The sequence below is a fragment of the Bufo bufo genome, chromosome 4, assembly GCF_905171765.1.
Source record: "Bufo bufo chromosome 4, aBufBuf1.1, whole genome shotgun sequence".
In the NCBI taxonomy this organism is placed as follows: Eukaryota; Metazoa; Chordata; class Amphibia; order Anura; family Bufonidae; genus Bufo; species Bufo bufo.
In genome coordinates this window covers 524,211,028-524,223,400 of record NC_053392.1, presented here as the reverse complement: position 1 = coordinate 524,223,400, position 12,373 = coordinate 524,211,028, and the positions used below count along the sequence as shown (strand labels likewise).

Sequence of the window (12,373 nt, the reverse complement as noted above, 5' to 3'; positions counted from 1 at the left end):
GGTGTGTGGGAAGGGGGGAGAGGGTCAGGAGGTAAAAGAAACCTGCATCAAAGATATAAAAAAAGAACTGTTACATCAGTAGCTTGTGCCCATCGCTGCCTTGCTGTGTCTATTAGGAACCAGGGGCATACATAGAAACCACATCCAATCAAAATTACAATTATTGTTTGACTAATGCCTTATTCACACAGTCAGTGTTTTGGTCAGTGTTTTCCATCAGTGATTTTTAGCCAAAACCAGGTGCGGCTCTAACCACAGAACAGGTGCTAAACCTTATACCTTATCTGTGTGGAGGCTCCAATCCTGGTTTTGGCTCACAATCACTGATGGAAATCACTGACCAAACACCAAGGCCTCATGTACACAGCCATAGCTGTTTTTGCTGTCCACAAATTGTGGATCCACAAAGACGAATACCTCCTGTGTGCATTCCTCATTTTGCCGTCTGTTAGAACTGTCTTTTCTAGTCCCTCTATCAGGTGTCTCTTAAGACTGAAGATTCACATATTTATACGCCAAAGTACATAAGAATAATGAGGTAGATGAGACAAATGACGTAAAGCAAGAAAATGGAAAACCGCGCTGCTTGATACACCTCCTCCCTTCTTGGTACGGGTTACAAAAGGCACGGGGAAGGATCTGCAAGGGGTATACCCGAGGATCCCTCCTCTCTCCAACACTCCTGTGGGTAATTAAAGGTCGCAACAATAGTGAAGCCCAGACTGCCACTGTCACGCATAAAGATTTATTGTACTTACAACAGTATCTCTGATAAGACGCATAAAACAATGGTATGCACACTTCGGTATCACCCGACCCGGGTTTCGCTGTCCCGCTTCGTCAGGACGTTTGTTGGACCATTGTTATATGCGTTAGATACTGTTGTAAGTACAATAAATCTTTATACGTGACGGTGGCAGTCTGGGCTTCACTATTGTTGCAACCTTTAATTACCCACAGGAGTGTTGGAGAGAGGAGGGATCCTCGGGTATACCCCTTGCAGATCCTTCCCCGTGCCTTTTGTAACCCTTACCAAGAAGGGAGGAGGTGTATCAAGCAGTGCGGTTTTCCACTTCCTTGATTTACTTGCTTCTGTGATCTTCCCACATCACATTGAAAACCTGCAGCGCAAGATTACAGATACAGATACGTATACTAGTGACTTTTTTACTGTTAATAAATGACGTAAAGGAGTTCAATATCAGCGGAGGAGTAAACAAACAGCAACAGTAAATTGTGGGAGCAATTATGCATGAGGATTATAGATAAGAAATTTGAAAGTTTTATTATCCTCTAATTGATGTCCTCTCCATGAATGTTATGAACCAAAGAGACCTAAGGGCCATATTCCTTAAGAGGCAGACCACAGCTGGCCTGTGGTCTGCCTCTATTGACGGTATGCCACTGTTAGGAACTCCAACTGTTAGGAACTCCCTTGCTGTGTGAGCAGCTGCATGGCTGCTTCTAATTGCTAATCAGCTTCTGCTATAACACTGAGCTGCTGACCTAATTTCATTGCCTGAGCAATTAGTTTTCTAGCATGCCTGTTTCTTGCTAAGGTGTTTGTTCTCTGTTATCTGCCTGTGTTCCCACCAGTGCCTCTTACTGTTATGACCCTCCGCTGCCAGCCAGATTCGCAGGACTACTCCAAGAGGAAGCAGCCTATTGGCTCCCTGCAGCAAAGTCCAGATCCCTGTATAGGGGTAAAAGGGTGACTATCAGGTTGCTGCCAGCATAACGCTCTTAGGGTTAGCTCAAAATGGTCAGTTAACACAGTGGTTCCACATCCACTAACGTAACAACAACCTTTCAACATAAAGCAAAAATGTGTTGTGGACTTAGCCTAAATAAGGTGGGAAAACTTGAATCTTACATATTATCTTCTTCCAGAACATTACTTGAAGACCCTTCAACACCATGTTCAGTATGTATCTCTTCAGTGGATTTACTTCTTGTTTTGCTCTTTTGAGAACCTTTCCTAAAAAATAGTAAGATCAAATCAGTAGGACTCTTTATCATGCCATAGATATTCTATAGTAGCTATTTCATGTCATTAGGCTTTAAGGAAAACTATCTCCATACATAGAGCATCTAATGGAGCTTGCCACAATTTATATTCTACAAATTCTAAAAAATATAATGCTCTATATCAGTCTATACTGACAGGCAGCCTACTGTTCCCTGCCACTGGCAGGCCCTAATCTGCATTCATAGATGGTGGGCTACAATTGCATCCACTTGCACTTCCAGTGATTACTTGTCATCTGCAAGGGAACCTGAGAAAGAACCTCTCTGCAGCGCCAGCACAAGGGAAATAAAAAATTAACCTGCTATCCTCTGGATAGGTCATCGTATCTGATCGGTCATCGTAACTGATTGCAGCTGTTTGAGAAGCCAACGGCGCTCAAGTAAACCAAGTGATATCACATTCATTAGTCAAATGGCCTAGATGCAGCTCAGCCCCATAGAAGTGAATACAATATACGGCACTGTGCTTGGTGAGCAGGGAGAAGGCAGTGGCGCTACTACAAGCACTGGTGTTTTCTAAAACAGCTGATTGTCGGGGGTCCCGGGTGTCAGACCCCCACTGATCAGATACTGATGAACTGTACAGAGGATAGGTCATCAGTAAAAAACCTTAAACTAAATAGGCTGTCCAACTAATGCATGTTAACTTTGAAATTCTGCTGATGGATGTATTATGAGAATGATGTCAGGGTCTCATAACAGTTGCAATCATGGTACCTGTCTTAATGCAGTAAAGTGTTCTGCTCAGTGTGTTCTGCATAGTATTGATCCATCTGCCTGTCATAAACATGAGCTCACAAGGAGCACGTAGAAGAAAATAAAATATTTCCATAATTTTTTCTTTCACAGATATGCAGGAACCTTTCAGAGGTGAGGATCTGTAGTTAGACTGGGGCTGCTTGAGTTATACGGCCTGCACCATCAGCATGACAAGTGGCCACTGTACTTCCTGCCTTTCAAGTCCAGTATACTTATCATTGTCAGCACTCCAAACTTTTGGACTATTTAAAAGCGTATTTTGAAAGAGGCAGTTTGTTACCACCGGCAGCCATGCATTTATCCATAGCCATATATGTCGCTGTCACTTTGATATTTACTAATAATGTTTTGGCATGAAAGAGTTTGAAAGGGGTTGGATACAGTCCTAGGAGACCTCGGAGTGCCAACCACAACTTGGCAATTGGGGCAGTTTCGATTTCAGGCAAATTTATTCAGACCTGAATCGAATTGGCCAAATCGAACCCGAACTGAAGTTGCATTAACAATACAATATAATTATAAACTGTAACAAGTTTGGTAATTTACAGACTTTGTGAAAGCTGAATATGAATATAATAGGTGAGATTTATCAAACAGGTGTAAATGAAAACTGGCTTAGTTGCCCGTAGCCACCGAACAGATTCCGCCTTTCATTTTCCAAAGGAGCTCTAAAAAATTTAAGAAGGAATCTGATTGGTTGCTTCGACAACTAAGCCAGTTTTTATTTACACCAGTTTGATCTCCCCATTGTGTTTATTAATTGGTAAAAGCAAAATCAATGTTTTTCAAACCAAAATGCGAAGCCTCACCTCTTGTGCTTCTCTCTAGCAATATCTCCATGTGTTTCACTCTCACTTTCAGAAGAGCTATCTCCTCCATCTTGATGAGCAGCAAGTTTTGATGTCTTATCCCTAGAGCACAATAAGAAAATAATAAGAAAAATCACTTTAAAAAAAACAACAACATAATTTTTGCAGGTTTAGGTAATGTAGCATTTAGTATCATGTATTGCAGAACTTAGCAATAATGAAAAGCTCAATGGTGCCATCCAGTAAAAGTCACATATATTGGAATATCTTATTTTCTCTGAAAATGCCTAATGATGTAGTACTGCTGTGTATATATAAGTCAGTATAAAACTGAGTCTGCTTGTATAGAACCTACCATTAGCCATCTGGCTCCAGGAGAAGTATATGGTGGGTTCAGCATGCATGTTGGTACTTGCATCCCTGGATCCGATGAAAGCTGTAATGGCACCGGACGGGGTTACAAGCAAAGTGTACTTGGCTTGCATGCTGACCTGCATTCCCTGGATTTTATGTGGCTGTCATGGCCCATGAACAGGTAGGAACAAGAGTTAGGGACCACTCATGAGACGACCTTGACGCGGTGAGTGGCTTACTATGCTTTGGCCAAAATATAAACCAATGTCTCATCCAGCATGGAGGGCAGAGTGCTGGATGTAGTGTGCGATCACATTTGCATTTTCCGTTTATATATGTATTTCGCCATAGTGATCTGCACCTACAGGCAGGTTGTGCTGACCCAACCCCTTATATTTTTTTCTTTGTAGTATATATTGGAGGCGTGGCGATCTCCTTGGAGTCATTGCACACCTGACCAGTTAATCTGTCCTTGAGGCTGGTTTTAAATTCAGTATAAAACTGAGTCTGCTTGTATAGAACCTACCATTAGCCATCTGGCTCCAGGAGAAGTATATGGTGGGTTCAGCATGCATGTTGGTACTTGCATCCCTGGATCCGATGAAAGCTGTAATGGCACCGGACGGGGTTACAAGCAAAGTGTACTTGGCTTGCATGCTGACCTGCATTCCCTGGATTTTATGTGGCTGTCATGGCCCATGAACAGGTAGGAACAAGAGTTAGGGACCACTCATGAGACGACCTTGACGCGGTGAGTGGCTTACTATGCTTTGGCCAAAATATAAACCAATGTCTCATCCAGCATGGAGGGCAGAGTGCTGGATGTAGTGTGCGATCACATTTGCATTTTCCGTTTAAAATATAATTATTGACTTCCGGTTCCGGCGCCGCCATGTGAGGACGGAGCGCTCAGAGCTCCTGCATACCGCCGAACATCTTTGTCATTTTGCAGCGCAGGGAACTGCTTTTCAGCCCTAAAGGACGTCCGACTGACCCACTTACCTGCATCAAGGGGCTGATGGAAAGATATCTTCTCCGGAGCGGGCAGAAGATCACAGGTGCGCAGCTAGCAGCCTCACAGAGTGCGGCAAAAATGGCGGACACTCAGCCACTAGTATTCAGGGAAGAGGGCTCTCAGAGTACCCAGGGAGAGGGGTCCACTCTAGGTGGCCCAGCCACATTAGATTATAAACAACTAGCCATTGAAGTGGCAATGCGTATAATGCCGGACATCCAGAAAACACTGGAAACGACAATACTGGCCTCTTTTAACTCCCTGAGGGAAGAGGTAAACCAGACCAGCATACAAGTTGGGGCCCTGGAGAAAGAGCTGCGTTCCTTGCAGCAGCAAGCAGGGGACACTGAGTCTGTATTGAAATCCCAGCAGCATGCCCTGGAATACCTGCGGTTTAAGGTTGATGACCTGGAAAACAGGTCACGCCGCAACAACCTGAGGGTGGTTGGGCTGCCTGAGTCCATTAAACAACTGGACCTTTTAGATATATGTGAGAAAGAACTGCCAGAGGCCCTGGGCCTAAAGTTTTTCTGTCGAGTGGAGAGGGCCCACAGGATTGGTCCGGGAAGAGGCGCCACTAGGGACTCTAATTCGGAGTCTCCCCGCAGTGGAGATGGGAGACCTCGCCAAGTTATTTTTAAACTGCTGGATTTCAATGATAAGGTGGCTTTACTCCGCAGTTTTCGTAAGAGACGACACCAGATAACCATAAGGGGCCACAAAATTTTATTGTTTGAGGACTTCTCAGCTGAGGTGGCGAAGAAACGCAAGGCCTTTAGCCCGGTCTGCACTGCACTCTACCAAAGGGACATCAGATTTCAGCTTCTTTTCCCGGTGGTTTTAAAGATTCACAGAGCACAAGGAGGGACTATCACTTTTAGATCCCCCACTGAGGCAGAGGAGGCCTTGGATGAGATTATTGATTCAGAGCAGCATGATATATCCCTCTCTCCCCAACGGTCTACTTTGAAGGACTCATTGGTTCCAGCTGTTTGACGAGGGAATGACAATGGCCCAGAAAGGCCCTCCAGAAGAGGACGTTGATATTCCTCAATTCTAAATGTGGTTGAGACTCAACCCTGAGGGGTAGAATCTTGTTAATGCTGCTAAGCTGTTCCAGATTAAGAATGTTTTGTTATTCTGCTTTATGCTCCATACTAGGGCCGGTATAGTGAGGCCGTACTGGGCGACAGTTAGGGGAGGCCGTCATGAGGGGTTTTGGCAGGAGGGGGGCCAGCGGTGATAAGGTTAAGTAGCTGTAGGAATTGCGGTGGGTGGAGTTAGAAGTGGGTGGTATAGGGAGGTTATATTAAGGGGAGGAGTGTAGGAGCCATTTTAGATTTTAAAATCTAGGAGAAGAAGCAAACTTGCGTGATGGAGGTTGAGGCTTTGATTGAGCAGTTGCGGGCAGCGGCGGAGACCCGGGGACCCGAATGGCTGCAGGACCAGGTGGCTGGTGTGTTGCAGGGGGCGGCGGTGAGTAGTGTCAGCTCACCGCCAACTGGTAGACGGCCGCGGCGGGTACGGCCGCCGGCGCGCCTTAGTCCTGAGGCGACCCCCAGAGCTCGGCGCCGGGTGCAGAGCCCCCTCGGGGACCCTTCACTGAGGGAGGGCGGTGGTGTGCCTGCTGCCAGACCCTCCCGACGTGGGAGGAATCAATATGCACGGCGGAGCCCTAGAACAGGCGGGCGGATCCCTCCCCCGCCTCCGGCAGTAAGAGCGGTGGATGCGGGACCAGGTGCGGCGGGTGCCCCCAGTCCGGGGGAGGCCGCCCGGCGTGGGAGAGAGCAGCAGGCGGTCGTGGCTGTGGGCAGTGAGATGGCGGTGGCGCACAGGCCACAGGAGACAGTTGGGCAACATGGCGGAGGCTCCGCCCATCGTGTGAGGGGAGAAGAGCATGGCACATCCAGCAGGCCAGGTGCTGGGATGTTGGTGGCGCAAGAAGAAGAGGTTCGTGCTGAGGAGGAAGATCATCAGGAAGCAGGACCTTCGGCTGCGGGGTTCACAGCCCCCCGGCAGCTTGGTGAGGCTAACTGTGGTATCATTAATGCGTGGACGGGTGGCCAAGGGGGAGGTGGGGGGCCACAAGGTGATTTGGGTAAGGGATTGGGGCAGCTTTTTCAGAGTTTGGCGGGGTGGGTGGCTGGTTTTGGGGGGGCAGGAATGTCACCTGTGCCTGCATGGGGAGTGGGGGCTGGGGTGAGTGGTGGTCCGGCTAGTGTGACGAGCAGGGTGGGAGACTCGGTGTCCGTGCAGACGCAGGTTGGGGGGGAGGATGATAGGCCAAAAGTGGACGACACAGCGCGGGGGGAAGTGTATGTCTGCTTTGAGGGTCCTTTGGGGGCGCACTTAAAAATGGAAGTGCGGGAGCGCATTTGGAAGGGGGAGTATGTGGAAATATTTTCCTTGCTCCCCCTGGAGAGGTTTAATTTAGATAGGGGTAAGAAGGAGGAGGGTAAGAAGGAGGATGAGGAGAAACGGAGGTTTCGTCTTATTCCACGGACATTTTCTAATTGGCTGCAGGCATTTGCTATTTTAGCCAGTGTGGTAGGAGAAAAGAAGCCGGAGTGTTGTTCGGCGCTTTTCTGCTATATGGATGCGATTGGGGAAGCGTTTCGTGTGTACGGGGGGACGGGTTGGTTGCGGTACGACGAGCAGTTCCGGCAGAGGATGGCGGTGCGTAGTACAATTAGATGGGATCATAAAGACATAGGGTTATGGATGCGGGTGATGGCTCCGGTGCGTGCGGTGCAGTCCTTTCGGGGGGAGTCAGGGGGATCAGGACAGGCAGCTTTCTCAGCGGCGTCGGCAAAAGGGCTTTGCTTCCTCTTTAACGAGGGCAACTGCAGGTTTGGGGCAAAGTGTCGTTTTAAACATGAATGTTCCGCATGCGGCGGGAATCATGGATTCAGTCGTTGTTTTAGAGGGGGTAGGCAAAAGGGGGGTGAGGCAGGTGGAAAAGGGGCTGACACCGGTGCGGGTAGCAGAGATGGGCCCCTTCCTAAATAGATATCCGGATCAAGGGATGGCGGAATTTTTGAGGGTCGGTTTTACGGAAGGTTTTGGTATCCCCTCGTTTCCAGTACCGGTGGTTGCGGGGAGAAAAAATTTGCGTTCGGCACTTGAGCATCCCGGGGTGGTGTCTGAAAAATTGGCGAAGGAGGTATCTTTGGGGCGCATGGATGGCCCCTTTTTGAGTCCACCTTTGGTCAATTTGAGGATATCACCTTTAGGGATTGTACCCAAGAAGGAGCCGAACAAGTTTCGGTTAATTCATCATTTGTCCTATCCTAAAGGTGCGTCGGTCAATGAAGGTATTGACCCTGAATTATGTTCAGTGGTTTATACTTCATTTGATGCGGCTGTAGAGTGGGTGAGAAAACTGGGGGTGGGGGCGTTGTTGGCAAAAACGGATATTGAGGCTGCGTTTCGGTTGTTGCCTGTTAATCCGGATAGCTTGCATTTGTTGGGTTGTTATTGGGAGGGGGGTTATTTCGTGGATAGGTGTTTACCAATGGGGTGTTCAGTGTCATGCGCATATTTTGAAGCATTCAGTTCCTTTTTGGAGTGGGTGGTTAGGGACGTTTCGGGTTGTTCATCCATTATTCATTATTTGGATGATTTTCTTTGTTTGGGTCCGGCGGAGTCTAGGGTCTGTTCATTGTTACTTAGCACTTTGGAGTCGGTTTTTGGTTTATTTGGGGTCCCGTTGGCTGAGGAAAAAACGGTGGGTCCCACTACGGAATTGAGTTTTTTGGGTATTGTTATCAACACGGAAAGGATGGAATGTCGGTTGCCTGAGGATAAATTGCAGGATTTACGTTTAGTGGTGGAGAGGGCTAGGATATCGGCTAAGATCAGGTTGAGGGACTTGCAATCGCTGCTTGGGAAACTCAATTTTGCATGTCGGATTATGCCAATGGGGAGAATCTTTTGTCGGCGGTTGGCGGGGGCTACTGCAGGCGTTACGGCCCCGCATCATTTTATAAGGTTGGGGAAGGAATTAAAAGGGGATTTGGCGGTGTGGGGGGAATTTTTGCAGCAGTTTAACGGTCGGACTTTGGTTTTGGGGGCAGCTGTGGATAATTTTGACTTTGAGTTGTTTTCGGATGCGGCGGGCGGTTCGGGATTTGGGGTGTACTGTCATGGGCAATGGTGTGCTGGTAGGTGGCCGATTAGCTGGGTGGAGAGGGGATGGGTTCGGAATTTGGCATTGTTAGAGCTTTTTCCAATTGTATTAGCCATGGTGTTGTGGGGGGATCGGTTTAGAGATAAAAAAATCCGTTTTCACTGTGATAATTTGGGGGTGGTTCAGGCCATTAATGGTATGACGGCGTCTTCACCGCCGGTTATTCGATTGTTACAGCATTTGGTTTTGGTCTGTTTGTCGCGTAATGTTTGGGTGGTAGCAGTACATGTGCCAGGTATTTTTAATAATATTGCGGATGCCCTTTCTCGTTCTCAGCTGGAGCGGTTTCGGCAACTGGCGCCAGGAGCGGATGCCGAGGGAGTGGAATGTCCGGAGTCCATGTGGGAGATGTTGGAGGTATCATAGACGGTCTCCTTCGGGACTCAATGAGTACCGGAACATGGTTGGCGTACGGTAAAGTGTGGGGGGAGTGGCTGGATTGGTGTGGGGAGTTGGGGGCGCACGTTGATGAGGGGGATATTCCGTTATTGTTGTTTTTAGGGCATGTGAGGGAGCTGGAGTGGTCGGTGTCAAAGTTGAATAAATGGATTGCTGGGCTGGCCTTTGGTTTCAAATTGAGGGGTTTGGCAGATGTGACCAAGACGTTTTTAGTGAGGCAGGTGTTAAGGGGTTGGCGGCGCGGTCAGACGGTCAGAGATAAAAGGAGGCCAGTCTCGTTTGATTTGTTATTAAGATTAGGCACGCAGTTGGAATTGGTTGGTAGTTCAGGTTGGGAGGTGAAGCTATTTAGAGCAGCTTTTTCTTTGGCGTTTTTTGGAGCGTTTCGGATTGGCGAGTTGGTATGTCAAAGTGTGCGGGCTGTTGGTGGCGGGCTGCTGAAGGAGGATGTGGGGTTGTTGGATGATAGGGTGGTGATAAAAATTCGTAGGTCTAAGACTGACAAGTTAGGTAAGGGGAGCTTTGTGAGGTTGTTTGAGGTGCCTGGTTGTGCGATGTGTCCGGTTCGGTGTGTTGGGGAGTATACAGCTTTGGGTGGCGCTGAATTAGGTCCGCTGTTGAGGCACAGGGATGGTTCGTATTTGTCCCGGTACCAATTTCTGGCAGTGTTCAGGCGTTGTTTGCAGGAGTTGGGTATTACAGCGGGGGACTTTGCGGGGCACTCGTTCAGGATAGGGGCGGCTACGGAGGCGGCCAGGTGGGGCATGAGTGACGAGGTAATCAAGAGGATTGGTAGATGGGAATCTGTTAGGTTTAGGTCCTATGTGCGGGTGGGAATGTTGTAAGAGGGCATTGACTGATGTGTCTTGTGTTTGCCTTGTCTTATTTTTCAGATTCCGGTTCCGCGTTGGTTTGGATCATGGGGCACTCGTTCGTGTTCTGGGGTGCTTTGAGGGCCGATGTTCGTCATGAGGGTCGGCAGCTGGGGTTTGGCAGGGACGTCGCGGTTATCAGATGGTTGGGGATGAGAGGTATGTTGTGGCAAGGGGTGTTAAGGGAGGTACATCGTTATGTACGTTTGAGTAGAGCGCCGGATGTCTTGGTGCTACATGTGGGTGGGAATGATTTGGGGGGGCGGCCCGTTAGAGAGCTGTTAAGGGATATTAAGTTTGACCTGTTACGTTTGTGGTCGTTATTCCCGGGCATGGTCACGGTGTGGTCAGACATCGTGCCTAGGCAGGTATGGCGTGGGGCGCGTTCAGTTGAGAGACTCAATAAGGCAAGGATAAAGGTTAATAGGGCATTGGGTAAGTTTATGGCCAGGAATGGGGCGGTGGCAGTGCGGCATTCGGAGCTGGAGCCTGGAGTGGGGGCGTTTTGGAGGGCCGATGGTGTCCATTTGAATGCCGTTGGTATTGATTTGTGGTCATTGGGGCTTCAAGGAGGAATCGAGCGAGCATTGGGTGTGTGGAGGAACGCGCAATTCTGAGGGTGTTGAGTCAGGTTGCGCGTTGTTGGCGGTGGGAGGTCCTCGAAGTTGGTGGTAAGGATGCTTCAGGTGAATGGGAGGGCCTCAATGGTGGGGCTGGACTCCCATGGTTGGACAGTTGGCTCGGATAAAAGGCGTCCGTCAGGTGGTCTCCGAGCTGGTGCTTTACGGCTGGAGGCAAGACGGATGTGCCAGTTTTTTGGTGACTTGTGTTTTAACGAATTTGGGGCTTCAAGGACCTCCCTCGTCATGGGTAAGAAACTGTAATATGATTTATGGTTTGTTGTATTTATGTTAATAAACGGCTGCTGTGGCCATTATTATCCAACTCTGGTCTCTGTGTCTTATTGGGAGAGTTAGGGTAAAGGTGTGGTCAAAGCAGTACAATAGGGGGGCCCCCGAGTGAATAGCCAATAACCCACTCAAGTGAGGCCGTACTGGGCGACAGTTAGGGGAGGCCGTCATGAGGGGTTTTGGCAGGAGGGGGGCCAGCGGTGATAAGGTTAAGTAGCTGTAGGAATTGCGGTGGGTGGAGTTAGAAGTGGGTGGTATAGGGAGGTTATATTAAGGGGAGGAGTGTAGGAGCCATTTTAGATTTTAAAATCTAGGAGAAGAAGCAAACTCCCACCCTCCCTCCCTTGCTGAAGGCCTTAGGGGAAAGGTGGCGGTTTGGGCTGGGGCATGGGTTGTTATGTGTTGTACGTGTATGTTATGTCGCGGCAGTCGTGGCGGTGGGAGGTCCTCGAAGTTGGTGGTAAGGATGCTTCAGGTGAATGGGAGGGCCTCAATGGTGGGGCTGGACTCCCATGGTTGGACAGTTGGCTCGGATAAAAGGCGTCCGTCAGGTGGTCTCCGAGCTGGTGCTTTACGGCTGGAGGCAAGACGGATGTGCCAGTTTTTTGGTGACTTGTGTTTTAACGAATTTGGGGCTTCAAGGACCTCCCTCGTCATGGGTAAGAAACTGTAATATGATTTATGGTTTGTTGTATTTATGTTAATAAACGGCTGCTGTGGCCATTATTATCCAACTCTGGTCTCTGTGTCTTATTGGGAGAGTTAGGGTAAAGGTGTGGTCAAAGCAGTACAATAGGGGGGCCCCCGAGTGAATAGCCAATAACCCACTCATGTTCAGTCGTACAGATTGCCATTGTTTAGGCTAGGTATGTGAGAGCTCTGCCATGGCGGAAAAAAGGAAAGTCTATAACTAGATTTAGTGACGGCTGACACCATCTAGCCATACCCGGTCCAGTGGATTGGTACCTGCTGCCACACACCTAGGCAGTTCTATTTGGTTGTACCTATATTGATTTTTGCTTGTGTTTTCTGTTCTC

General features: G+C 48.5%; 1 protein-coding gene across 1 annotated transcript in view; it reads right to left on the bottom strand.

The window, feature by feature from the left end:
- Positions 1–12,373, bottom strand: part of LOC120999301 (protocadherin Fat 4-like) — a 311,103-nt gene that overhangs the window by 13,568 nt on the left and 285,162 nt on the right. Inside the window, exons 63-64 of the mRNA XM_040430172.1 lie at positions 3,597–3,698; positions 1,874–1,978 (exon numbers count right to left, since the gene is read on the bottom strand). Of these exons, the coding sequence (XP_040286106.1) occupies positions 1,874–1,978; positions 3,597–3,698 (207 nt within the window). The remainder of the gene's footprint in view (positions 1–1,873; positions 1,979–3,596; positions 3,699–12,373) is intronic.